The 27,889-nt window shown below is 35.5% G+C and overlaps 2 protein-coding genes across 4 annotated transcripts; one reads left to right on the top strand and one right to left on the bottom strand.

Annotated features, from left to right (window-relative positions):
* Window positions 1-259: 259 nt before the first annotated feature.
* Window positions 260-5,607, top strand: LOC112010341 (protein FATTY ACID EXPORT 3, chloroplastic). 3 transcript variants are annotated; one of them, XM_024042691.2, is made up of 7 exons: window positions 260-640; window positions 1,732-2,122; window positions 2,428-2,595; window positions 3,660-3,706; window positions 3,791-3,828; window positions 4,876-4,980; window positions 5,253-5,607. In XM_024042691.2, exons 1-6 carry the CDS (start codon window positions 398-400, stop codon window positions 4,964-4,966), a joined length of 978 nt encoding a protein of 325 aa, XP_023898459.1. In that variant the 5' UTR covers window positions 260-397; the 3' UTR covers window positions 4,967-4,980; window positions 5,253-5,607. The 3 variants fall into 3 exon arrangements, with proteins under 3 accessions (XP_023898459.1, XP_023898458.1, XP_023898457.1); XM_024042690.2 differs by having other exon boundaries at window positions 261-640; window positions 1,729-2,122; window positions 5,201-5,607; XM_024042689.2 differs by having other exon boundaries at window positions 262-640; window positions 1,729-2,122.
* Window positions 5,608-6,028: 421 nt separating this feature from the next.
* On the bottom strand, window positions 6,029-12,706 carry LOC112010340 (vacuolar-sorting receptor 1). Its single transcript, XM_024042685.2, has 12 exons — window positions 11,988-12,706; window positions 10,711-11,403; window positions 9,904-9,992; window positions 9,722-9,791; window positions 9,548-9,631; window positions 9,264-9,340; window positions 9,065-9,146; window positions 8,299-8,381; window positions 8,137-8,200; window positions 7,532-7,660; window positions 7,044-7,150; window positions 6,029-6,472 (listed from the first exon to the last, which is right to left on the bottom strand). Exons 1-12 carry the CDS (start codon window positions 12,280-12,282, stop codon window positions 6,374-6,376), a joined length of 1,872 nt encoding a protein of 623 aa, XP_023898453.1. The 5' UTR covers window positions 12,283-12,706; the 3' UTR covers window positions 6,029-6,373.
* Between the last annotated feature and the right edge of the window lie 15,183 nt (window positions 12,707-27,889).

The raw sequence follows: 27,889 nt of genomic DNA, 5'->3' as shown, positions 1-27,889 counted from the left end.
TTTTTTCATCTAATAAAATACCTAGAATTCTAATTCCGCCAACACCAAAAACCGATAAATTAAATTCATGACAAGAGAGAGCCATACCACCATGACTCATGTCTCATTGTTTTTATATATATATATATATATATATTAATTATTTTTTATTTTATTTTATTTTATTTTATGGGACATGTCTCATGGTTGAAAATGAATTTCATAAACAAATATAAAATAGAAAAAAAAAAAAAATTTCCTTCAGCTAACTCTCTCCGGTACTAAAACTAAACTAAACCCCTCGTCAGCTTCGCCTCTCTTTCAAAAACTCTCTCTCTCTCTCTCTCTCTCTCTAGACTCTGTGTTTGTGTATTGGTCCGAGAATAGAAGAGAAGAGAAAGGAAAAAAGAGTGGTACAATGGAGTCGATTTCGTTCTTAAACCCTAACCCTAGCTACAGGTCGACGAAGTCTTCGTTGGTACAGTCTTCACGCTTCGATTCACTCCTCAGGCCTCGCACTCGCACCTACAATTACAATTACAAGCTCTCTCTTTTGCCCAAACCTGTTTCCGTTTCTTCCAATGGGGTTTCCTCTCGTTTTCTTTCTCGGAACCCACCTCGCAGATTCATTGTAGCTTCCTCTGCTTCACACGAGGATTCGGTAAAGCCAAAATTTTTTTTTTTTTTTTTTGAAGTGTGTTTCTTTTTGTTTTGTTTAAATTTCTTGTGGGTATAGAAAATATGTTAATTTTAGTTCAATTTTTTTTAATATTATTTTTTATGTTGGGTTTTGAATTGGGTGATTGACTTCGAGCTTTGCATGCTAAAGTTTTTTGTTTTATTCTGAGAAATCAAATGGGGATGCTATCTATTATTGAACATGGCAAAGCTAGAGTTTTTTTTTTTGTTACTTCTTAGGTGAAAATACTTAATGGGGTGCTTGTTCTTTGGCTTTGTTGTGGGAATTATGTTAGTTTTAGTTTAGTTTCGTTTTTTGCTTGTGATTTTGGTGTTGGGTTTTGAAATGGGTGATTGAATTCAAGCTTTGTTATTCAGTTCATGCTAAAGTTTTTTGTTTTATCCATAGAAATCAAATGGGGATGCCTATTATTGAACATGGCAAAGCTAGAGTTTTTTTTTTTTTTTTTTTTGGGGTTACTTCTTAGGTGAAAATACTTAGTGGGGTGCTTTTTTCTTTGGCTTTGTTACAGGAATTATGTTTGATTGAGGCTTGATGGACCTGTTGGTTCTTATGTTGAAGCTGTGTTTTATAGTGTGTAATTTAATTAGAGGTGTTGGTGTTTAGGTTCGTCTGAGCCCCTGAAAAAAAAAAAGGATTCTATTATTGCTATTGGTGATATACAAATGATTGTGACGAATTCGACAATGGGATGTGTCATCTCAGTTTTGCTTGTTGAGCTTGTAAGAAAGCTTCATTGTTACATAGTAATGGAATTTTTGTTTGTTGCCGAAGCATGGTATTATTAATAAACTCATCCATTTTTGATTAAAAGGAAAAGAAATTATGATGTTGTGAAGAAAGGCAATATCTTATGGCTTATGTAAGGTGTGGCATCAAGTAGGGCTTATGTATTTTTATTTTTATTTTTTGTTTTGTTGTCACATGCATGCTCTTTAGCGAGTATATTCAAAATTTTCTTCTTGCTTGATCTATTTCAAGGGTATCCTAATGGTGTTTATTTTATTTTATTTTATTATTATTATTTTTATAAATAATAATTTCTATAGAAGAGTCAAGAAATTGAAGTGGAGAAGGGGAAAGATGATCATAATTTGGGAGCTGAAGATTCACAAGAAGTTTGGAAAGAACTTCTAGAATCTTTCAAAGAACAAGCCTTGAAGATGCAAAGTGTTTCGCAAGAAGCATACGAGTTATACTCTAAGAAAGCAGTAATCATCCTAAAAGAAACTTCAGAACAGTTGAAAATACAGACAGACAAGGCAAGAGATGATTTGCTTGATATAGCAAAGGAAATTAGTGAAGAAGGCAAAGTGTATATCTCCACAGCTGCTGAGAACTCCCCTGAACCAGTCAAAGATATAGTGGAGACATTTAATATGCCAACTGAAGATCTGAAAGAAATTTCTAGAGTTCATGACTTCCGCGTTGGGATTCCCTATGGTACGTGTAATGTATGAGAGTGTTGTTTACAAAATCTTGCAATTTGATGCTTTATTGTTGCACTTCATTTGGGGACTCGGTTGCGTCAGTTTGGGTATAGATGCAGTAGTGAGGAGAAATGGCACTAAACATGCGTACTGTGATGCAAAATTTTATGTTGCTATATGGCTTTGTTGGAACTATGCTATGTTTTAATATACTTTTAGGCTTGTATAAGAATTAAGCAGACGATGATGTCCAATGATATCAAGTGCTTTTATTATGCTTCAGTTCAATCTTGTCATGATGCTGCTAATGCTTTGCAGGTCTGCTCCTTTCTGTTGGTGGCTTTCTTTCCTTCATGCTAACAGGAAACATTGCTGCCATTAGATTTGGTGTTATCCTTGGTGGCACTCTTTTGGCCTTGAGCGTTTCAAGTTTAAAATCATATAAAAAAGGAGAATCATTTCCTCTAGCCTTGAAAGGACAGGCAGGTTAGTTTATTTAAATTTAGCGTCTGCACCGCTTGCTCTTATGTCATAATTGGCTTTATGATCATCTTGCTTGTTTTAGTGATCAGAATATATCCCACATGTTTTGGAATACCTCGTTCACTTTGCTCTTAATTGTTTATGTCTGGTATATGCCTGTTATATGTTATGTGATAAATAATGCTTTCCTTTCTTTTCATTTAATCAATGTGAAAAGCATGGCCAGGAAAATCTTGGGGGCAATGATTTTTTTTTTAGGGTAACCTGCCTTGGTGGCTTTATTCTCTTTTGTTGGGCTTGGGAGTTTGGACCTTTACAAGTTCTATATGCCATAACCCAAGTCATCCCACCTCCATTTGACTAAGTGAACATATGCAACAGAAATTCAATAAATATTGTTGGAGTTGCATTCCAATCTTAAGAGTTGATTGGTATTATGTTGCAAGGAGAAGGCAAAGGATAAATCTGCTTAAAATTTCATGTTTTACAGTGAATTTCTTTTTTGTGATAGATTTGTAGAATGGGTGGAGTTCTAAAATAAAAAATGGACTCATAGCCTGATTTAACGGTCAAGATAAGCCCATCTCCCATGCATAATCCCTGACCTTAATGATTTAATTACATATAGGGTTTGGCCTTTTGGGTGTAAATCTGGCAATCTGGTTCAGTCTGTTATGTTCTGGTTCTTATTAATAAATATGTTTTTTTTTTTTTTTTGGATAGCTAATAAATAAGTGTATTATTGGCCAAATTTGAAGAGCAATAGAGGATTTTTTTTAACTTTAGATTATTATAATGACCAAAAGAACTAAAAAAAGGATAAAAGGTCTGTTGGCACCGTTATATTATCATGCGATATAGATGCGGTATGTTATTCCTTTTGATTTCAGATGTTAAAGTTTATTTGTAGTTTGATTTCAGATGTTCAATGCGTCCGTTTTGTTTTGAAGTTTGAACTGGCATTTGAAGCTGGAATTTCGGCTTATTTCTTGTTTATTGTTTTAGTTTGAACTTCATATATTATGCCTCTTATGAAATTATTTCTAAATGGAATGTTGGGCCTGCAGCAATTGCAAGTATAATATTTTTGCGGGAGTTAAGCCAGCTGTCTCAGGTAATAGATTCTTCATTTAGCTGTTATTTTCAATTAATTTTTCCAGCCTCTGATTACTATTGTTCCTGGTTTTTCTGCTTGCAGGCTCCATCATTTCTGAGCTTCGTTTCAACAGTCTTCAGGTTCTTATTATTCTTATGACTTTTATGTTTTTCGTTTCCTTCTTTCTTTGGAGGAAAAAGCACCCTGGTCTTTGGTGGATGGCATTAAATCTTGATCTTCATCAGTTTCTAAATTATTTGGGAAAAAAGAAGATGAGAAGTTTCTTATTCTGTTATACCAATAATTTATTATCAGTTTCTTAAGTGCTGGAACTGGACTTTATTGACGCTGTTTGACTCATTATTCTGCATAATAGTGATGTAGTTGAATGACACCATGGGAATCCTTGTCTGTCTAAAACATGTCACCAGTCAGGCAAAAACTATATATAGCTTGGCTTGCTTGCCAGCCATTCCCATCTAATCTTTGCATTACAACTCATGGTTAGGCAAGCCTGAAGAGAAGCATCTTGGATTATAGTATGGCCCAAGATGTTCTGTCTTTTATTACGAATAATGGTGCAAGATAAGATGAGAATGGTGGGAGATGAGTTGTGTGGCTAACCCCAAGTAAAAACGAAAAAGCTTTTGATGAGTTTAATTGAGTTGATAAATCATACGAGGTGGATGCTTTTGGCAATGTATGGTTTCCTATGGTTCCTATTGGGCTAGTTGAGGCTCCTCTGTAAAGCTGCAGATTATGCTTCAACTATCTTGTTTCAACTATACAGTGCACTTATTAAAAGAAAAGATCTTGTTCAACTATACAGTGCTTCATTTGGTCATTCTTTTGTCTTACATGGTTTTATTTAATTAATCCAAGTTCCTTTCTGAGAACTCCTAATCTTCCTCCTCAAGCTGCTGTGTGTTGGTTGATGGCCGTAATCTGGTCAGTTGAGCTCCTGCTAGAGGAGCTTTATATTGTCTACTTTCTTCTGCCTCCTGCTTCCTTTTACTCTCTCTCTCTCTCTCTGTGGGGCTTGCACAGACACACACACACACACACAGGAAAACTTGTACCCGCACCTTTTTTATGTGAGAGAGCTTAAATGAATTATGCATCCTGAGATAAATTTTAGATACTTTTGCATGATTTTCACTCATGCGCAACCTCCTTTTCCCATGCAGCGGTGCAGTGGTAGTATTCTTTATCTATAAAATCATACTGGATCGTAAAAGGCACAGAGGCTCAAATTTGGAAAACCAGACGGAAAATTAGTTCATTTGTGTAAGGTTAGTTGATTTGTTCAATGTTTAGTCTTTCTGTTTCATCTATGGTTAGTGAGTGATGGATTTTTTCTCCGTAGAGGAGCACAAACTGTATGATTGGTCTCATTCAAATAAATAACTACCTTTCTTAATCAATTTTTTATTTGCTACTAATAGTAGCAGGAATTTCCAAGCTGGATCAAGATTTACAGTTTAAATTCTGACTTTAAGCCTTTTTACCCAGACATATGGCTCCTGTTTGAAGAAAAGCAAATTAACATCTCCATATGCTACAGGATACAAGTTTTACTGAACTACAACAGCTTCAGGAGGACACACCAATTAAGATCTGAGGCGTTATTGTTCATTGAGGTTGAAGAATGCTTGCCTGAGGCAGAAGAGAATCTGGTCTCTCGTTGGATTCAGTTGTAGTTTTATATTTTATCTATTTATTAGGAAATAATATAGATGTTACTATAATGTGGTGTCCGGGCTCTGTTCAGTTTGGGAGATGCTACAAAGTGATTTGATTTTCTTCGTCTTTTACCTTATCTTTTTGACAACCTATGTTCATTACGGTAATGCAGAATTCTTTGCTGGTGGTCCTTATCAGATTGTTGATCCCTTTTTTATTCCACGATAATTTACACATTTGAGTGTATTTGTTTCTAGAAATTAACGCATAGTTTTACTTCTTAGTTCCTTACACTTTATCACATCATCAATTATTCCATGAAAACAAAATAAGACTAATAGGATTGCCTAATGCCTGCACCACATGGATGCGTATTCATTATTTTGAAGATCTCCAATTCATGCTTTTTTTGGGCACAGGGTGATACAATATTTTATCTAACAGTGTAGGTAATGCCACGTTATTTGAACATCATCTAGTTAAATGACACTGGAGGCCTCATAAATCTCCGGAGCTCCTCCTACAACAAGATTTCTGTTTACATCTTACGAGTTACTGTTCTTGCAATATCGGGTATCAAGCAAAAAAATAAAGGGAAGTCATCAACCCAGGTGGGAACCAGTACATTGGAATTTGAACCTACAGTGAGAATAGAACTACAACAAATACTTGAAACTGTCATACTTGCTTCCATCCTGAGCAAAATTGCACCCTTGATAAGTTGGGAAATATATGCATCAATTAGGCTACAGATTTACATTGATAAGAACAGAATGAAAGGACAAACTTCCAACTCTCAAAATAAACATAGAAAGTCTGACTATCAAAGCTGTTGCTAGATTTATAAAAAAGAAGAAAAAAGCTGTTGCTAGCCACAGGTTGAAAACGGTACAATCCCCTACTAATCAATAAAATGTGGTTGGTGTGCAAATGCAACTTAGAATTTGGTGATTTGTAATCCTCTAATCATCCGAGTTGCACCTATCAACATCTCTCCACCTTTCATACATTCCCGTGGGAAACGTGATTAGGTATCTCTCCTTGATTATCCAATGGCATGTACTGCGCCATGATTGCCCGTATCTCAGAATCCATGTATCTCTGTATAAAGTAATTTACAAAAACAGAATTTGTATTAGTAAACAAGTCAAGTCCATCAATAAGTTAAATCTTATGATGCAAATTAGATCTATCAGGACTGATGCTGACAAATTTACATTCACACACTTCAAGCTTTTGCATATTTACACTTTGCTAAGTTTTTCTTTGGATTTTTCAACTCACTAATCCGTATAGCTCAAAATTACAATTGTAAACTAAAGTCTACATTAAGTTCCCCTTTCAAATCTCTCTCTCTTGATTTCCCTCATTCTAATTTCTTCTTTTTCCCTTTTGCTATGTTCCTTCTGGTCACTCTTGTTGGTATCAAGGACGTTGACTGACCTAACAGTGTCCCAAATCACTCCTAGCATCTTACAGTAATCTCTTTTTATTATTTTCTTATTAGATCATACAACTTCAGGTTCTTCTTCACATGCAGACATGAGAAAATATGCTAATAGATTTGAGTTTATTATATATATATATATATATATCTTAATCCATTCTGAATCAAGGCCTATTCCAATGAACTTAATAATGTATCTACAATTTTATGCAACAGCAAACATACCCGAATTCTGTACTTGTAAATTGCATATCCCCCAACCCCAGCAGCAGCCAAGCCGAGAATAATAATCCAAATAAAGCTCCAACTCACCTCTGTCTTCCCATCTTTACCTAAAATTTTCCAACAGAAAACTTAGCAGATGAAAACAAATGGCAAATTGCATTAAATAGAAATTAGTAATCAAGTGTTCTATAACATAGGATGATCAAACTCAGACTGGCAAAGAAATAACAGAATCAATCTCAAATCCCAACAGCCATGGAGTTATGACAACCAAATCAAATAAATGATTATTTTAAAAAGGATGTTTACCTAGCATTTTCTACAAGTTCGTACTTGTAAATTCATAATTGGTGTCTAGATGCAAATTTTGTTATTTGGTAATACAGCAAAAAAATAGATTTGCATCAGTGGATAGTGAAAATATAAAGAACTTGCCTATGTGTATTGCATCAAAATATAACCAAAACAAGCACTTTCAGGTTACTTACTTATACATGTGTCATGTTCTTGCATGTACAATAAACCACCACTACAACTGCACTCATAACTGCCCCATGTATTCTTGCATTTGCATTCTGGGCACTGGCAGGCTATTTTCTCTTTGCATTCATCAACATCTGGAGCAAGGACACAGCAAAGAAACATGTATGGTGAATCAACATAAAGTCCTCGTTGGTACATGAAATAAAATGAAAGCACGTGTAAGCCTACGACTTAGTTGTAGCTACTACCCCATTCCTCCTGGCCTACAAAAGGCCTTTGATTGTGGGCTTAGAAACCATATATAAAGTACAAAAATATCAGGAGATGAAATACTACATATCAGGAGATAAGAACCAAAATTGACATAAATTGTCTTTCTATGTAAGGTCTATCATTAATATGCTCTATAAAGTAGTATATTCTGCAATAAATGTTTAGTTTTGTAACCATGTATGACGCTGTCTGGCCCTTAAGGTTCAGATGGAAATTTTATGATAATGGGCTGAAGGAGCCTCTAAATAATGTGACATTTTAATAAGCCCACTTCATCCACTTTATAATGGATATGATGTCTGATTCTATTAATTGAAGAGATCAAGGGTAACAATACCGTCACAGGTGTTGATTCCGTCACCCTTGAATCCTAATGGACACTTGCAATCTTTTGAGTCATCCTGCTCAATCATCAGAAATCCAGTTTGATCATGAACAATAAGATAAAGCAAGATATAAAAATATGAATCACTAACTGATTTAAAGTTCAACAACATACAGCACAAGCTGAGTAAGTCTTGCCATCATGAGTTTTCTTCCAACAACCTCCATTATTGATTTCACAACGTAAAGCCCCTGTAGCTGTTAAACAAAGCAGAATCATGGCATAAATAAAACTGAAACAGGTAAGTAAAAATATTGAATAGCAGGTTTTTTCATTAATGAACATTGCCATATTGATCTCTATATACTTCTACTTCCTATATGTAAGAGGAATCCAAATAAGATTTACAACCCTCCTGGCCCCACTCTGGCCATGAAAAGAATGAAATACCATAATGCCCCATTTTCCAAGTAGGTAATTGCGTCTTGTTAAGGGCTCTATTATTATCAGCACAGTCCAAAACATTTTCATTGGCCATGCAACAAAAAAGTTACTCTAAAAGTTAAAACCATCCAAGATCATGGCAAACAAAAAGTTGTTTTTCAGAAGTATCATGTTAGAGATGTTCACAGACAAGTTTGTTTAAGGTACCCAATGTGTGTGCTTTGAGTGTAATCCTTGAGTACACGTACCACATAGAAAGGGTCATATTTGCATTCACAGTATCACTTAAGGAAGACACTGGTATTAAGCAAGTTAGTAGGCCCACCTATGAAAAACTCCTAGTTTGTTGGTCCCTTTCCATAGTGACAGAATTATAGTTACTGGAACCTACATTACTCATTAACTACCGAATAGCTTTCAATGTGGGTTATATAATTTTTTTTTATCAGCTTTATCTCGAAACTAAACTAGCACCCTATGAAGAGAAAATTATTACCTTGACAATGAGTATAACCGTCACCAACAAACTTTACACCTTGCACAACAGGGCATTCACATACTCTTCCCCGGAAAGTATCCTACAAAATAGCAGGCCTCACATAAGAAGCAAGGAAACAGTGAAATAAATGAAGTAAAAAGTTTTTAATATTTTTCTCATAATAACATACAAAAAAATGTTAAGCCAATGGACATACCTTGCATGCAGTTACGTTAGCAGCCTTGTCTTGCCAGCAGCCACCATTGTTGTGCAAACACTCATTTGTTTCTATATCTACAAGGAACAAACCATAGGAGGACAATAAATATCAGATGGACAAGAGTAATTGAGATCATAGAATACATATCACATGGACAAGGGTTCCTTAGAATTCACTTGTCTTGATTTTTGTAGTATAAAGTGATGCCACAGCAATTGCTCTTTATTTAAAAGGCCACACGCACACGCACACAAACAAACATATCAAGGATAGTTAAAGACCTTCGCTCAAACAAATGGCAGGCTCTGTGGTCTCCTCAAATCCTGCACAGATGGCCTTGAGAACTGCTTCCTTGTCCAGCTTACCTGAAACCATTATTATAATAAAAATAAAGATTGCAGGGCAGATTCATGCACTTGAACAGATAATAAGATCTGTAATGAGCTTCCTCAAACCTCTATACTGTCTGTTATTTATTACAAGAGTTGGCAATATAGTAACATCTCCACGGGTGCCTTTGCCAATCTGAAATTAGAATTTTACAAGAGCAAGATGAGAAAAAACATAACACACAATGAAAAATTGAAGAGACAGGTTATATAAGCACCATGAACTGTTAAGTCTTCTAGGAGTTTACCTGTGCATCCTGTTCAGCTTTAAGAACTGGGTTGTTCACATCTGCCGAAGGGTCTCCAACACAATTTTCTATTTTCTTGAGGTCAATATCTGTCAAAGTACATAGCAAGAAACATAAAGAACCTCAGTTTACTATCCTTTGGTCTATAAGATAAGGTTGCTCTCATCTGCTACTACCTAGTAAATTAAAAAAAGCATAAAAAACCAATGACTCAATAACTAAGTAATTGTGTTTCCAGGCGCCCTACAGAATTAAATAACTTAAATGACATTCTGAGATATTTCATTCAAGCAGAAATATCCAAAATCATGGTGTTTCCAGTCATGGACAAAAGCTTAAAAGATGATATAAGAAAAATAACGTTGTAGCTAAAACAAAGACTAACAGGTTGATATCAATAAGTTATTGGCTGATTTAAAAATTAAATAGAATAAAAGAAATAAAATAATAAGAACTGGCACTAGAATGATTGCAACATTGTGGATGACACCAAATTCACAGAATATCATATAAATCATCCATTCAAAATATGTCAATGGGAAGCGTTCCAGCCCAATTAGAATTGAAACATAGAGGCAAGAAACCCTGAATAAAATTTTGGTAAAATTACAAAAATTCCAGAGACAAATTAGAACTTTTAAAATGTGTGTTTAAGGTGACGTGACAATATCCAATGCAAAAGGGGCACATCTAAGGATCTCATTAAATATCTGAAAATTTTTGTCACAATCTTTTATGCATAGAATACAAAGGAAATATGCATCAGTATGTCAAAATGCAAACATTCACACGGAGTCTTCAACCTACCAAGGGATTTAATAACTTGATTTGAGCATTCTTCATTATACTTCTTCTCTTTCATTGGGCAACGGATTGCAAAATCTGTCACATAATCCCACCAAAGCCATGGCTTTCCACTTTCATTGGCCACCTTAAAAAAGCATGCTTGGCGTAGATTTTGAACCACAACATCCTTCCCATCATATCCTCTATTAAAATCTTGCTCAGGATCTGGAGCACAGTACCTCCCATGATTGATGCACTGAGACTTGCACTGTTTGCTAAAAATAAAAGCTTCTGGGCAATACCAAGTTATATAATGTGGGGTGAACTGAGTGTACCCTTTCTTCTCCAGTATCTGAGCTGCTCCTTTAAATTTTTTGACAAAGTCAATCTGGCTGTCACACTTTGGTCCACATTCGTCATTGCTGTTTGTCCAAAACTCATACTCAACCCGCTCATCGGGATGTGGAAGAGCCTCAGTCCAATCAAGATTTAAGTTAACCATCTCTCCACTGGATAGAGCTTTTCTAATGCTATCCCCCAAGGATTTGCTTATAAGGGCTGAAGGAATGGTAATGTTCTGTAGATACTCAGCTTTAGCATTTTCTTCTTCAGGAGTGTCCATGGTAATTAATGGCTCCACCTTGTCATCCGCAACAAGAATAGCTGCTGCTCCAGCTTTCTGTGCATTCCATGCCTTCAAGGTGAAGTAACAATCTGGCAGCACATCAAAGTCATAGATGAAAACTTACATTCAAAAGAAGACAGGAAACAAAATACAAAAATTATGTAAGTTGCCATTCGATTTAGCCACAGCCCTTGGAGAGAGTTCATGTCATCACAATTCACTGAAGGAGGAATAAGTATTTATTTGCATGGATATACAATGAAGCAAAACTCAATAGCAAAAATTCAAAACTTGGTACCCAGTACTTCAATTCAAATAAAAGAGAACTCCTACAATCTATTAGAAACTTCCTTAAATAGAACCCAGTCAAAGGACAATAAAATATTGATGAAGAAAGAATAAGCCCTGATAAGCAACTAAAACATATTTACATTAAAATCGTGATAGTGACAAAAATTATTCAATACATACATACACGATAGATAGACTCAATCTGCTTTGTCATCATGCCATAAATAACATAATCACAACCATAAACTATCACAAAAAAACATAAATTCTTCAAAGCTTATAATTAAAAGGGTAACCAAGAATTAAACTGAAAATAAAACTGAAACTTTAAAGCATATGATCAATTAAAAGACACTTAAAAAAAAAAAAAAAAAAAACTGACCTCCTCGATCGGCTAGGAGAAAGGTGGGTAGGCCTCCAGGCTTGGACTTGAAGGAGATATCGAAGTCATTGCATGCCTTATGATTGGCTTTGGGGTAAACCACAGTACCAACCATGGTTCCTCCATACTGAGGAACCCCAAAATTCCCAATTGCACATTCATGGACACCGCTCAGAGAGGTTGGTGAAGTCACTTTCAAGCTGTTCTTCTCTACCACAAACCTTCCCACACAAAACCCACATAGCATAAACCAAACCCACGCCAAAAGTCCAAGCTTTTTCCCCATCTCCCTCATCCAAAAACTCAAAATAAGAACAACCCAGATCAAGAAAAACTATTTATTTGCGGTTTTCCTCAAAACCCCAACAAATATATAATTCAGATTGCAATAAATACAGTTTTTTTAATTAAAAAAAAAAAAAAAAAACCCTCAATTTTGATAACTTAAAGCTCTTATTTTTATGAAAATTTTCGATTTTTTTTTGAGAACCCAGATCGGAATTAAACTTTTTTTTTTTTGTTTTTGTTTTTGTTTTGCACTGTAAAAAGTTATCTGGGTCTAAGCTGAAACCGAAGAGAAGCAACGGAAGGGACTGTTTGGAACTTTACTTGGTGCTTGTTATAGAGAAAAAGAAAAGTATCCAAATAGGTATAAATCAAAAAGAAGATTGGAAGAGTTGGAATAGAGAGACGTGTCAGTTACGCTCTAACTGTAATTCCATTCCTTCCCAGGTAAGTATTTGACCGGAAAATCAAATTCAAATTCCACGTATTGATTTATAGGAAAAGAAATAATAAATGAACCGTCTTCAGAAAGTGCATTAAACCGCCTTTCTTAAAGATATTTTATTGTTTTTAGAAGATATTGGATAGTTAGATAGGATTTATGTTGGCTTTTTAAAGCTACTTTTCGTAATTACATCCATTTTTCTTGAAATTTAGAATAATGATATCTCACTCCAAATTTGGAAGGGGAAAAAATATTTCTTTCCTTTGAAATTTGAAAAAAATTTATATCTCATTTTGTTTATATTAGTAATGAATCATTCTAAATTTTTATAAGAATATTTTTACAAAATTTAACTATAATCAATAAAAAAATAAATTTAGAATAAAAATGTAAAATAAACAAAATACCAAAACTCTTGCAACGACAAATCTCTTTGTAACTAGTTGAAAAAAGAAAAAATAATAATAAATAAAATTCACACTTAATATTTTAAAATACACTTTAATTAAAAATTTAAAACAATGAATATTAATTATAAAATAAAATAATTTTGGAAAGGGTAAGTTAATACACAACATTTTTAATATTAATTTAACAAATTTTGGTAAATTAGATGTCAAGAGGGACAATTTTTTTTTTCCTTCAAGTTTTGCGTGTAGTGCTATTTTGCCAAATCTCAAAAGAGGCTAGTGTGATTACCCCTAAGATACTTTTATCATTTTTTCTCTTTTATTTTTGTTAATACTAATACTGCAAAAATTACTAACTCTAGTTTTAAAAAAAAATATTATTGATGTCATTTGTTGTAGATGTTGCATAATATAAAATTAATGGTGTTCAATGAATTGTGAAAAGTAACACAAATTATTTTATTTGTTTTTGACAATTCTATTGGTGTTTGAAAAACAAAATGTGTATATAATGTTACACTAACCGTACCTTTTATCTCAATAATAATAATAATAACAATAATAATAATAATGATAATGATAATGATAATTGTAGGGACCCGATTTGGATTGACCCTGAATATGAGTGGGTTTTCAGTCCAACCAGCCCAAACAATAAATTTTTAGAGTATGGGTCCAAGAACTAGTACTGTTTTTCAGGAAATGTTCTACTCATCAATTAATGAGGGATATTTTCGATTCGCTCTCTGAGGAAAATTATCCTCGGCTCTCTTTTGGTCTCTCTCTTTCTTTTTCTTTTCTTCCTTTTGTTTTTTGTTTCTTTTTGTTCTCCCCCCCCTTCTGTTTTCTTCATTCCTATGTTATATACTCCGTTTTTCCCCTGTTTCCATCGTACACGTGTAGTTCTTATCCCGGGAGCTTCTTTCTGTCCCATCCAGTACCTACCGGAACTTTCAGCTTAGTGGTCATAAAGCTGCTTAGTTACTGTTCAGGTATCACCTCCACATTAATGCGGCCAGAGCGTTAGTTGGAAAGCATTTAATGTGGAGGTGATAGCCTTTAGAAGATATTTGCTACCTTTCCCGACGCCCCCTTAAGCTATATCCAATTTTCAGTTCAGATACAACTTGGCGGAGTCTTTCCGCTAACATGAAGGTTAGCTTGACCTCGGACTTTGGTGTCCTCGGACATGTGTTATGCCGCTGTATATAATATCTACTCGTTTCTTTCATACCACCCATTTGATAAGAATAAAACTCTTTTAGGCTGTCTTCGGATAACTACGTGTTCTCGGATTGGGCCTTTGGGCCCCGAGCCCACTTCTGAGGATTACTATACCTTTTTAACTAACAGGCCCCACAATAGCCCCTCAAAATCTCGCTTTTTGCCACATCGGGAAAAAGGAGATTTTGATATCCAACCCTCATTTATTTCGTAGGTTTCCCCCGCTTTCAGAATGTCTTTTTGTTTGCCCAAGGCACGCTCCTGACGCTTCAGCGTCGTGGGCACGCCATTATTAAATGGTAACTGCTCTGTTGTCCCACACGTTTCAACGACCTGATGCAAATCTAACGGTGGGGGATCCTTTGCATTTATGGGCGGGGTTTTTCCCGCTCCTACTTTCTGTGCTCTTGTAAAGTGCCTTTCAAATCAAATCTTTCTTCAGTTACAAATTACTCTCTCTCAGCACGTATTCATTGGATCTGTCTTTCTCTCATTACTCCACGCTTTCATAAATATCAAGAGTCCGTCCGAGGAGCTTATTTTCCACACTTGTAAGTTTCCTTAACCCTCCCTAGTTTTCCATCTTCTGTATCAATTTGTTCTCTGCTATTGTTAGAAAATGGGTAGATTTAAGTATCTAGTTGATTCCGAGGAGCAAATGGAATCATTTAGGATTAAGTATAGGATTCCCTCAACAGTGGGTATGAGGTACGCTTCCTCCCAAACCTGGTCGCACGATAGAAAAACGGGGGAGGTAGTCATTCCCATGGTAGCTTTTGTCGAGGGAGGGATGACTATCCCATGTCAGGTCTTCGGGTCTCAAATTCAGCCCCTTGAATAAATCAGGGTACATTACCTCGGCGGCACTTCCATCATCAACCATCACTCTCTTAACGTCATACCCTCCGATCCTAATCGTAACCACCAAAGCATCATCATGCGGTTGTATGGTTCCTTTCTTATCCTCTTCTGAGAAGCCTAACACCAACGAGGCGCCCGATCTGGCCCTCTTCGGCCTTGAGTTGGAGTCCTCCTCCGAGCACTGAGATACAGACATTACCCTGGAAGGGTAAGACCCAGTCCTCCCCGGGGCAGCGAATATGACGTTTATCGTACCCAAAGGAGGTCCCCTTGAAGCGTCTCCCTGAAACGCCGAGCCCACGTGGCCTCCTCGGCCGCCGGACTAATACAGAAGTTGTGTCAACTTTCCCTCCTGCACTAATTGCTCTAAGTGATCTCACAGATTGTTACAATCTTCGGTGATGTGTCCGTGGTCCTGATGGTATTGACAGTAAAGATTCCGATTACGCTTCGCAAGATCCCCCGCCATCTTGTTGGGCCACCTAAAGAACAACTCGTTCTTTATCTTCTCCAGAACTCGCTGTACTGGTTCTCGAAACACGGCACTAACCACCTGGGAGTTGGCAGGCCCCGACTGCCCCCAAAGTCCCTCCTAGGTCGGTTGTTGTTGTACCGGTCCGGCCTGAAATCCCTCCTCTCTTGAGTTACCGCTTTAGACTTCCCTCTGCCTTGCATCTGATCTTCCTCTACTCTCCTATATTTATCTATCCGATCCATAAGCTGACGTACACTAGTAACAGGCTTGCCAGTCAGGGACTTCCTCAGACCGTGCTCAGTTGGAAGACCTTCCTTAAAAGTATTCATAGCCACGTCATCGTGAGCCCCATCCACCTCGTTGAACATCTCCAGTATCTGTCTGAGTAGGCTTTTAGGGTTTCCCTTCTCGCATAGACATGGATAGTAGCGACCCCAAGGGTTGAACAACCCTTCTACAGGTAATAAAGCGAGCGCCAAAGGCCTGAGTGAGCTTCTCAAAAGAGTCAATAGTATTAGCTCTCAAGCCATTAAACCATCTCATTGCCACCGGGCCTAGGCTAGACGGGAAAACCTTACACATCAAGGCTTCGTCCCTGGCATGAATAGCCATTCTTTGGCTGTAGTGGCTAACATGTTCCACTGGGTCTGTTCGACCATTATAAATGGTGAACACAGGCTGGTGGAATCGTCGAGGGAGACTAGCGTCTTCAATATGTCGTGTGAAAGGCGACTTAGAGACCTGATTCAAAGCCTTGTTCAAGGCATCATTCCCCTGACCCTGGCGAGTCGGACTTTTACTTCTTCGCCTACGGTGGTGTTCTTCCTCGCACGAAAAAGACTCACTGGGGGGAGTTCTCGACCTCTGCCTGTAACTGGTGTCATCTGACTCCTCAGAAGAGTGCTTAGAGTTATGAGTCTTACGCCTTCGTCGTTCATATCGCAACTTCCTCTTCAACTTGTTGATCTCATGCTGCAAATTTCCTCCACTCTTTACAGGGGAAACATGGCCTTTCCCCGGGAGCGGCTTCTATCTGTATGGGTTGTACGGGTACTTCCCTCATGATCCTCCCTTGTTCGTGATCTACCAACGGATCGCCGTGCTGAGAGCCCCTAGACTCTGCTTGGTGTTGATTAGCATCTGCCTGTTGCGGGCCGCCAACGGTTGCTGCGGTATTCCCTCTTCCATCGTGAGTATCACACCTGCCCTTCCTTCTTAACAGATCAAATTCTTCCTACAGACGGCGCCAATTGTAGGGACCCGATTTGGATTGACCCTGAATATGAGTGGGTTTTCAGCCAACCAGCCCAAACAATAAATTTTTAGAGTATGGGTCCAAGAACTAGTACTGTTTTTCAGGAAAGTTCTACTCATCAATTAATGAGGGATATTTTCGGTTCGCTCTCTGAGGAAAATTATCCTCGGCTCTCTTTTGGTCTCTCTCTTTCTTTTTCTTTTCTTCCTTTTGTTTTTGTTTCTTTTTGTTCTCCCCCCCTTCTGTTTTCTTCATTCTATGTTATATACTCCGTTTTTCCCCTGTTTCCATCGTACACGTGTAGTTCTTATCCCGGGAGCTTCTTTCTGTCCCATCCAGTACCTACCGGAACTTTCAGCTTAGTGGTCATAAAGCTGCTTAGTTACTGTTCAAGTATCACCTCCACATTAATGCGGCCAGAGCGTTAGTTGGAAAGCATTTAATGTGGAGGTGATAACCTTTAGAAAATATTTGCTACCTTTCCCGACGCCCCCTTAAGCTATATCCAATTTTCAGTTCAGATACAACTTGGCGGAGTCTTTCCGCTAACATGAAGGTTTGCTTGACCTCGGACTTTGGTGTCCTCGGACATGTGTTATGCCGCTGTATATAATATCTACTCGTTTCTTTCATACCACCCATTTGATAAGAATAAAACTCTTTTAGGCTGTCCTCGGATAACTGCGTGTTCTCGGATTGGGCCTTTGGGCCCCGAGCCCACTTCTGAGGATTACTATACCTTTTTAACTAACAGGCCCCACAATAATGATAATGATGATGATGCCATGGTTGATGGTTATAACTAATAATAATGCTATGGGTATTTTTTTTTTTTTTTTGAGAAATGGGTATAAATATTTTAAAATAAAAGTAATTTTAGAAACAATTAATTATGCACCCGATTTTATAACTTGTTGATATGTGCAATTTTGAGTAACCAAAGTAAAGTCATGGCTTACAAAAAACAGAAAATATCAATCACTCATAATTGCACAAGTTAGCAAATAGTTAAATTGAGTATGGGATTAGTTATGTTTATAGGCAGACTTTAAAACTAATGAAAGTGATAAATTATTACTCCCTTGTACTAAAATTTTGGTATTGTTTTGAAAATTCAGCTTCTTTTTTCATGGAATATCATTTAACACATTGATTTTCAAATAATTTTTTTTTTCAAAACTAATCTCATTAATTTGAAATCTAATAAAAGAGATGTATTGAATTTTGAATAAAGTAAAAGATTAAGTTCGGATATTTATCAATTTTATATATATTGAATTTTCGAAGAAAATTTTTGGGACTTCCAAAATAAATTAGAGAACTAAAAAATTTATTATAGATGAAATATTAATTTTAGAATTTTGTTAACAAATGCCTTAATAACAATATTTAAGATGCATTTAATATTTTATTAAATAATTGGGCACACATTATGCTATGGTTTTGTTTGCGTGCCCACGCATTATGCCATGGCTTAGGCAGTATGTCCACGCAGGATTACCATGACCTAGTTTTATACATTTTTCAAAAAATAAAGTCAAACTACACACATATATATATTCAAGAATAAGTATATACAACCACAATAAATTTATGCGTGCAAACCAATAAATCATTAATATTTATATTTTATTTTAAAAAATATATACATTATAGTTCATAATTAACAGCATTTATTAATTTTTAACATGATGTTTAATTTTTATAGGAAGTTATCATTTATTAAAAACATGTGCATATATGTATTATATAATGCGGAAAATACGTGTTACTAAACAATGGTGATGTGATTGGAGAATATATATGGCGGGGCCCACGTTTGAGAGAACATCGATATGTGCTTGCAATTGCATGCATGCAACCCAACAAGTGTCTTTTCTTGCTTTTAACTTGTTCTGTTTCTTACATCCACCTTTTTTTTTTGAGAAACTTCTTACATCCACCTGTTCCACGTTTCCACCAGGTCAACAATTTGCACAAAGTTTCTGTGACCATTAATTTCCTGCACAATTTTTTTATTTTATTATGAATATTTCCTGCACAAATTTGGGTAAAGCTTACCATTCATACCCTACAATATTTCCTGCACAGATTTTTTTTTTTACTGTGACGAGTTAAAATTTGCACTAGATGTCTTTGCCAATTCACGGAGCTGTGCGGTGAGCACAGAGCAAACTATTCTTTTGCCTTTTGCTAAGGATGTTTTTGTCAATTTCAGTACTAATGCGTCTTGCACGAGTCGAATCCAAAAACACTAAGGCAAGGTGGGTGAGACACTCAACCACTAGACTTACACTCCGTAGTCATATTACATACCATGATAATTACACAAGGATGAGCAATCTCTATCTCTGCCCCAGCTCAACTATCTAATGGTATGAGTGGCCGTAAACTGAGAGAAAGTTGATGAGACAGATCTCCCAGTTCGCTGAAAAAAAAAGGGGGGACAATGAGTATATTCTTTTATTCGATTTACTTGGTCTCCTTTTCTCTTTTAGCCAAAAGATATGCATATTTGTTTGCTACACTGTATATGTGTTACACCCAAATCTCCCATTGTTTTTCCATGAGCCTCCTGTAATCAAAGACAACAAGCACATACATATATACCAACAGAGGAATAATTGAGTTGTTATAAGTAAATTATTAACCAAAGTAAAATCAGTTTCAAGAGTGATAAATGTAAACCCCATATCCCATGCCATTTGAACAAGTTTTCTAATAATTTATTTAAAGAAAATTTTTATAGGAAAAGAAAAAAAATTAATATTTTGATGGTTTTTTTCATTTTCCATAAAAATAGCGTAAAAAATTTCCTAAAATAAATTATTAACTAATGGCCTAAAGGCACTTGTTAGCATGACTCATCTTTTATTCATGTATAATATTGGTCATAAATGTAAAGACGAAATATTCTTAATTGTCGAATAATTACAAGCAATGCATGAGACTCATTTATGTGAAGCAGCTTAGCTAGACCAATAATTGACTTGAAAGTGTTAGGCCAAAATACAAAATTCACTCTTTAAGTTTCATTACTTTTCATTTCAATCCTCTAAGTTTTAAATTTTCTCAATTCAGTTTTCTGTTAATTCATCATCCATATTTGTCGTTAACTACCTAAAACGGCACCATTTTGGCCATAATTTAATACTTATTTTTATTTTATTTTTTATTTCTTAATTTAAAAAAGCGTTAATTAAAAAAAAAAACCTCAAAAATTAAAATAACCCATGTGAGACCCATCCACCTCATTTGAAGGAGAACAAGTTTAATCTCTAGCCTAACTAGATAAGTGAGAGACCGAGAGGGAGAAAGAGAGATCGAGAGGGAGAAGAAGAGTGAGAGATTTCCTGGTACATCTTGAACAACGAATTCACAATTGAAATTGGCTAATTGGATGAAACCAGTGTCAGCAAGTTGACCTCCACCTTGTGGGTGAAAGATTGTTGACTCTAGTATCAAAGGGTGTCAACCATCTTCTTTGCCCTTCAATATTTATTTATTTATTTATTATTTATTTTAAATTGTTTAAATTTTCTTTTAAGGCTGTGTTTGGGAAGCTAAGGAAAAAAAGTGATGACTAACTTTGATGTAGGAGAGGAGTGTAGCGTTAGAATGAAGTTTCAACTTGTCCTAATAGTAATCCAGTTTTGTCATACTCACATCCATGGCTGAGAGTTCAAAACTGCTTTTTCAAACAAAACAAAACAAAGAGAGTAAGAGAGAACTAGGAAATTAATTTTTGGGTTTTTTCTTAATTAAGGTTTTTTTAATTAAGAAATAAATAATAAAATAAAAATTATACATTAAATTATGGCCAAAATGATGTTGTTTTGGGCATGTTAAAGACAAATATAGTTGGTGAGTTAACAAAAGTCTGAATTGAGAAAGTTTAAAACTTAGAGAANCCTCTTCAACTTGTTGATCTCATGCTGCAAATTTCCTCCACTCTTTACAGGGGAAACATGGCCTTTCCCCCGGGAGCGGCTTCTATCTGTATGGGTTGTACGGGTACTTCCCTCATGATCCTCCCCTTGTTCGTGATCTACCAACGGATCGCCGTGCTGAGAGCCCCTAGACTCTGCTTGGTGTTGATTAGCATCTGCCTGTTGCGGGCCCGCCAACGGTTGCTGCGGTATTCCCTCTTCCATCGTGAGTATCACACCTGCCCTTCCTTCTTAACAGATCAAATTCTTCCTACAGACGGCGCCAATTGTAGGGACCCGATTTGGATTGACCCTGAATATGAGTGGGTTTTCAGCCCAACCAGCCCAAACAATAAATTTTTAGAGTATGGGTCCAAGAACTAGTACTGTTTTTCAGGAAAGGTTCTACTCATCAATTAATGAGGGATATTTTCGGTTCGCTCTCTGAGGAAAATTATCCTCGGCTCTCTTTTGGTCTCTCTCTTTCTTTTTCTTTTCTTCCTTTTGTTTTTTGTTTCTTTTTGTTCTCCCCCCCCTTCTGTTTTCTTCATTCATATGTTATATACTCCGTTTTTCCCCTGTTTCCATCGTACACGTGTAGTTCTTATCCCGGGAGCTTCTTTCTGTCCCATCCAGTACCTACCGGAACTTTCAGCTTAGTGGTCATAAAGCTGCTTAGTTACTGTTCAAGTATCACCTCCACATTAATGCGGCCAGAGCGTTAGTTGGAAAGCATTTAATGTGGAGGTGATAACCTTTAGAAAATATTTGCTACCTTTCCCGACGCCCCCTTAAGCTATATCCAATTTTCAGTTCAGATACAACTTGGCGGAGTCTTTCCGCTAACATGAAGGTTTGCTTGACCTCGGACTTTGGTGTCCTCGGACATGTGTTATGCCGCTGTATATAATATCTACTCGTTTCTTTCATACCACCCATTTGATAAGAATAAAACTCTTTTAGGCTGTCCTCGGATAACTGCGTGTTCTCGGATTGGGCCTTTGGGCCCCGAGCCCACTTCTGAGGATTACTATACCTTTTTAACTAACAGGCCCCACAATAATGATAATGATGATGATGCCATGGTTGATGGTTATAACTAATAATAATGCTATGGGTATTTTTTTTTTTTTTTTGAGAAATGGGTATAAATATTTTAAAATAAAAGTAATTTTAGAAACAATTAATTATGCACCCGATTTTATAACTTGTTGATATGTGCAATTTTGAGTAACCAAAGTAAAGTCATGGCTTACAAAAAACAGAAAATATCAATCACTCATAATTGCACAAGTTAGCAAATAGTTAAATTGAGTATGGGATTAGTTATGTTTATAGGCAGACTTTAAAACTAATGAAAGTGATAAATTATTACTCCCTTGTACTAAAATTTTGGTATTGTTTTGAAAATTCAGCTTCTTTTTTCATGGAATATCATTTAACACATTGATTTTCAAATAATTTTTTTTTTCAAAACTAATCTCATTAATTTGAAATCTAATAAAAGAGATGTATTGAATTTTGAATAAAGTAAAAGATTAAGTTCGGATATTTATCAATTTTATATATATTGAATTTTCGAAGAAAATTTTTGGGACTTCCAAAATAAATTAGAGAACTAAAAAATTTATTATAGATGAAATATTAATTTTAGAATTTTGTTAACAAATGCCTTAATAACAATATTTAAGATGCATTTAATATTTTATTAAATAATTGGGCACACATTATGCTATGGTTTTGTTTGCGTGCCCACGCATTATGCCATGGCTTAGGCAGTATGTCCACGCAGGATTACCATGACCTAGTTTTATACATTTTTCAAAAAATAAAGTCAAACTACACACATATATATATTCAAGAATAAGTATATACAACCACAATAAATTTATGCGTGCAAACCAATAAATCATTAATATTTATATTTTATTTTAAAAAATATATACATTATAGTTCATAATTAACAGCATTTATTAATTTTTAACATGATGTTTAATTTTTATAGGAAGTTATCATTTATTAAAAACATGTGCATATATGTATTATATAATGCGGAAAATACGTGTTACTAAACAATGGTGATGTGATTGGAGAATATATATGGCGGGGCCCACGTTTGAGAGAACATCGATATGTGCTTGCAATTGCATGCATGCAACCCAACAAGTGTCTTTTCTTGCTTTTAACTTGTTCTGTTTCTTACATCCACCTTTTTTTTTTGAGAAACTTCTTACATCCACCTGTTCCACGTTTCCACCAGGTCAACAATTTGCACAAAGTTTTCTGTGACCATTAATTTCCTGCACAATTTTTTTATTTTATTATGAATATTTCCTGCACAAATTTGGGTAAAGCTTACCATTCATACCCTACAATATTTCCTGCACAGATTTTTTTTTTTACTGTGACGAGTTAAAATTTGCACTAGATGTCTTTGCCAATTCACGGAGCTGTGCGGTGAGCACAGAGCAAACTATTCTTTTGCCTTTTGCTAAGGATGTTTTTGTCAATTTCAGTACTAATGCGTCTTGCACGAGTCGAATCCAAAAACACTAAGGCAAGGTGGGTGAGACACTCAACCACTAGACTTACACTCCGTAGTCATATTACATACCATGATAATTACACAAGGATGAGCAATCTCTATCTCTGCCCCAGCTCAACTATCTAATGGTATGAGTGGCCGTAAACTGAGAGAAAGTTGATGAGACAGATCTCCCAGTTCGCTGAAAAAAAAAGGGGGGACAATGAGTATATTCTTTTATTCGATTTACTTGGTCTCCTTTTCTCTTTTAGCCAAAAGATATGCATATTTGTTTGCTACACTGTATATGTGTTACACCCAAATCTCCCATTGTTTTTCCATGAGCCTCCTGTAATCAAAGACAACAAGCACATACATATATACCAACAGAGGAATAATTGAGTTGTTATAAGTAAATTATTAACCAAAGTAAAATCAGTTTCAAGAGTGATAAATGTAAACCCCATATCCCATGCCATTTGAACAAGTTTTCTAATAATTTATTTAAAGAAAATTTTTATAGGAAAAGAAAAAAAATTAATATTTTGATGGTTTTTTTCATTTTCCATAAAAATAGCGTAAAAAATTTCCTAAAATAAATTATTAACTAATGGCCTAAAGGCACTTGTTAGCATGACTCATCTTTTATTCATGTATAATATTGGTCATAAATGTAAAGACGAAATATTCTTAATTGTCGAATAATTACAAGCAATGCATGAGACTCATTTATGTGAAGCAGCTTAGCTAGACCAATAATTGACTTGAAAGTGTTAGGCCAAAATACAAAATTCACTCTTTAAGTTTCATTACTTTTCATTTCAATCCTCTAAGTTTTAAATTTTCTCAATTCAGTTTTCTGTTAATTCATCATCCATATTTGTCGTTAACTACCTAAAACGGCACCATTTTGGCCATAATTTAATACTTATTTTTATTTTATTTTTTATTTCTTAATTTAAAAAAGCGTTAATTAAAAAAAAAAACCTCAAAAATTAAAATAACCCATGTGAGACCCATCCACCTCATTTGAAGGAGAACAAGTTTAATCTCTAGCCTAACTAGATAAGTGAGAGACCGAGAGGGAGAAAGAGAGATCGAGAGGGAGAAGAAGAGTGAGAGATTTCCTGGTACATCTTGAACAACGAATTCACAATTGAAATTGGCTAATTGGATGAAACCAGTGTCAGCAAGTTGACCTCCACCTTGTGGGTGAAAGATTGTTGACTCTAGTATCAAAGGGTGTCAACCATCTTCTTTGCCCTTCAATATTTATTTATTTATTTATTATTTATTTTAAATTGTTTAAATTTTCTTTTAAGGCTGTGTTTGGGAAGCTAAGGAAAAAAAGTGATGACTAACTTTGATGTAGGAGAGGAGTGTAGCGTTAGAATGAAGTTTCAACTTGTCCTAATAGTAATCCAGTTTTGTCATACTCACATCCATGGCTGAGAGTTCAAAACTGCTTTTTCAAACAAAACAAAACAAAGAGAGTAAGAGAGAACTAGGAAATTAATTTTTGGGTTTTTTCTTAATTAAGGTTTTTTTAATTAAGAAATAAATAATAAAATAAAAATTATACATTAAATTATGGCCAAAATGATGTTGTTTTGGGCATGTTAAAGACAAATATAGTTGGTGAGTTAACAAAAGTCTGAATTGAGAAAGTTTAAAACTTAGAGAATTGAAATAACAAAATGTAAATTTAGAGGATTGAAATGAAAAGTTGTGAAACTTAAAAGGTGAGTTTTGCATTTTGGCCAAAGTTTTATGTGCACCACAACTCTACAACACACATGAATATTTTAAGAAATGAAAAATCGAGGTACAATTCTCTAGATTTTTCATATTAAATACTCTAATTAAATTCAATTATACATAAAAAGTGTTATCTTCCACTAAGGTACAGCTAAATCCAACTAATTATCTTGTCTAAATTGTTGATTAGCTAATGCAAATATGCAATCATGCATATGGCTAAAAATTTAATTAAGAAATATAAGGTACTATGTTTAGGGAAACTCTACCTAAAATTTTGTCTTCCAAGAAAATTATCCTAACATTGTTTAAGGTTTTATGAAGTTGTATTTGTCTTAAATTTTACTATTTTAGTGATACATCTTACATCAATGTTAATTTGATCTTTAAACTTTTAGTTCGAACAAGTAGCTCTTCAATATCAAATTTAAAAATAAATCAAACATTACATTAATATTTGACGCTTAAATTTTAATGAATTTAATTATGTGATGCACACATTGTTTCTATTATCATCAACATAATTAAATATGTTAGCCTTTAACAGAGAATACCACAAGGAAGTTTGATGCCTCGTAAACTTGTTATCCAGTGGGTTAATTTTTAAAATTTTAGGTTTAAGAACCAATTTGACTTTCACAACAAAGCTCAAGGCAATATTTGTAAAAATAAGTATTACATGCTAGTTGCTCTCAAAATAATGATATCCATTAAATGAGCCAAGGGTCCGTTTTTGGAGAAATTATAAGATCCACATGTTGGACAAGTGATGTGGTCCACCATTCCACTAAAAAACTTTCACATGTTTAAAATTATTAGTTAGAAAATTTTTTTAAACAGAAATTAATTACTGACTTAGTAATTTTAAACAAGTGAAAGTTTTTTAGTGAAATGATGGACCACATCACTTTTCCACCAGAGGACTCTATAATTTCTCCTGTTTTTGTTATTGAATAAGTTTAAGTACTTAAACTTATTCAATAACAAAAACAGAAAATATTCTACTAGTCTAAAAATGCTCATTAGAAATTTGTTCAAAATTGTAAAATATGAGCTTTGGCTTTAAAAGAGCATTAACTACTGAATTTATATTTATAAACATCTCTTAAATTGCAATTCTTGATTTGATAAAAAAAAAAAATCAATCTTACGTATAGAGTTTTTATTCCTTCATTCTTACTGTGGGGGAGAAAGGCTCAATCTAACGTAATGGGCCTAGAGCCCCATGTGAGGATTACTTTGCGTCCGAAGAGAATGAGGTGGTAAGGGCAAGGCCCATCTGGAAGAAGGATCCCCAGAAAAGAAAGATGGTTACAATCCGAGGAGATCGCTGTTCGTCCGAAGAGATTTTATTCCTCGGACGTGAATAGTACGGATCAATCGAACGTATAAAAGGTCAGAATGATCTTCTGAGCATTCCTACTGATCAAGATAAGCTCTGAGTATATCTGGAGACGATATGAATGAGGAAATATTTAAAGGAAAAGCTGCTACCACCGTATTTAAGGCACTGTAGCAACTTTTCTGACCGCATTTATGTGGAGAAGACCCCTGAATAGTATAACCTTACCTACCGCCACTCACAAAGAGCCAAAGGAGATACTTGACGCGACATATACTCAAGTAGGTTTATAGATGAAGTACAAGTGGACGATAGAGATGATGGGGAAGGAGGTTATATAAAGGAAAGAAGCTCCTCACAAGAAAAGGGGGGGGGGGGGAAAGGCAATAGAGAAGAGAGAAAGGTTTTACTGTAGCTCTAAGAACTGTAATCATACATAATCAATGATATACCCTTTGACACCAATTTATTTCATTTTTACGTGTAAATTTATGCTGGTTTATACTTGGGAGTTTGATTAACTGTTGTTAATTCCATAGTCAATCTAGCTCTTTCACCAATTTCTACAAATTCATTGTTTTGGGCTTGGGCACAAATCCTAACCCTACAATTGGCGCCGTCTATGAGAAGAGCTTGAGTATAAGTGGAAGCAACATCAGGTGGTCATGGTAGAATCAGGGTGACAACCGGCAGAATCTGGGGCGTCCCAGCATATAGATCCTTTTCTCAATTTGGAGCAGAGACAAGATCGTGAAGGCAGTGTGCATACTACACACCCTAAACGAAGTCAACTTCATGGAGGAAGTCACGTGTCTCATGCAGAGAAGAATAACATGCAAATAGAAATTGAAAGGTTAAGAAGGGAGTTGCACCATGCAAAAAGAAAACATGTTTCTTCGCATTCTGATGAAGATTGGGATGACGAACAAGATATCACTTACGAACAGAGGTCTCGAACACCAATCAGTGAATCTTTTTCATACGAAGAGGAACACCGTCGCAAGAAGCAATCTTAAAGTCCATCACATGGAGGGGTGGGAAATGATGCTATGAGCAAGGCTCTGAATCAAATCTCTAGGTCACCTTTCACCACAGGATTGAAGGAGCGAGACTTCCTCGGTGCTTAACCAGCCAACCTTCACTATTTACAACGGTAAACGGACCCTGTGGAGCATGTGAGCCATTTTAACCAAAGGATGGCTGTCTACTCCAGAGATGAACCTCTGATGTGTAAGGTATTCCCTTCTAGTTTTGGACCTGTTACAATGAGGTGGTTCGACAACCTGAAAGCAGATTCCATCAATTCCTACTAAGAACTCACTCAAGCTTTTGGTTCACGTTTCGTCACATGCCGAAGAGTGGCCAGGCCCTTGTCTTCTCTACTATCCTTGAGC

This window comes from Quercus suber, unplaced genomic scaffold (assembly GCF_002906115.3).
Source record: "Quercus suber isolate HL8 unplaced genomic scaffold, Cork oak 2.0 scaffold_44, whole genome shotgun sequence".
Taxonomy (NCBI): Eukaryota; Viridiplantae; Streptophyta; class Magnoliopsida; order Fagales; family Fagaceae; genus Quercus; species Quercus suber.
The sequence above is the reverse complement of the archived record's forward strand: the minus strand, read 5'-3'. Positions and strand labels throughout refer to the sequence as shown.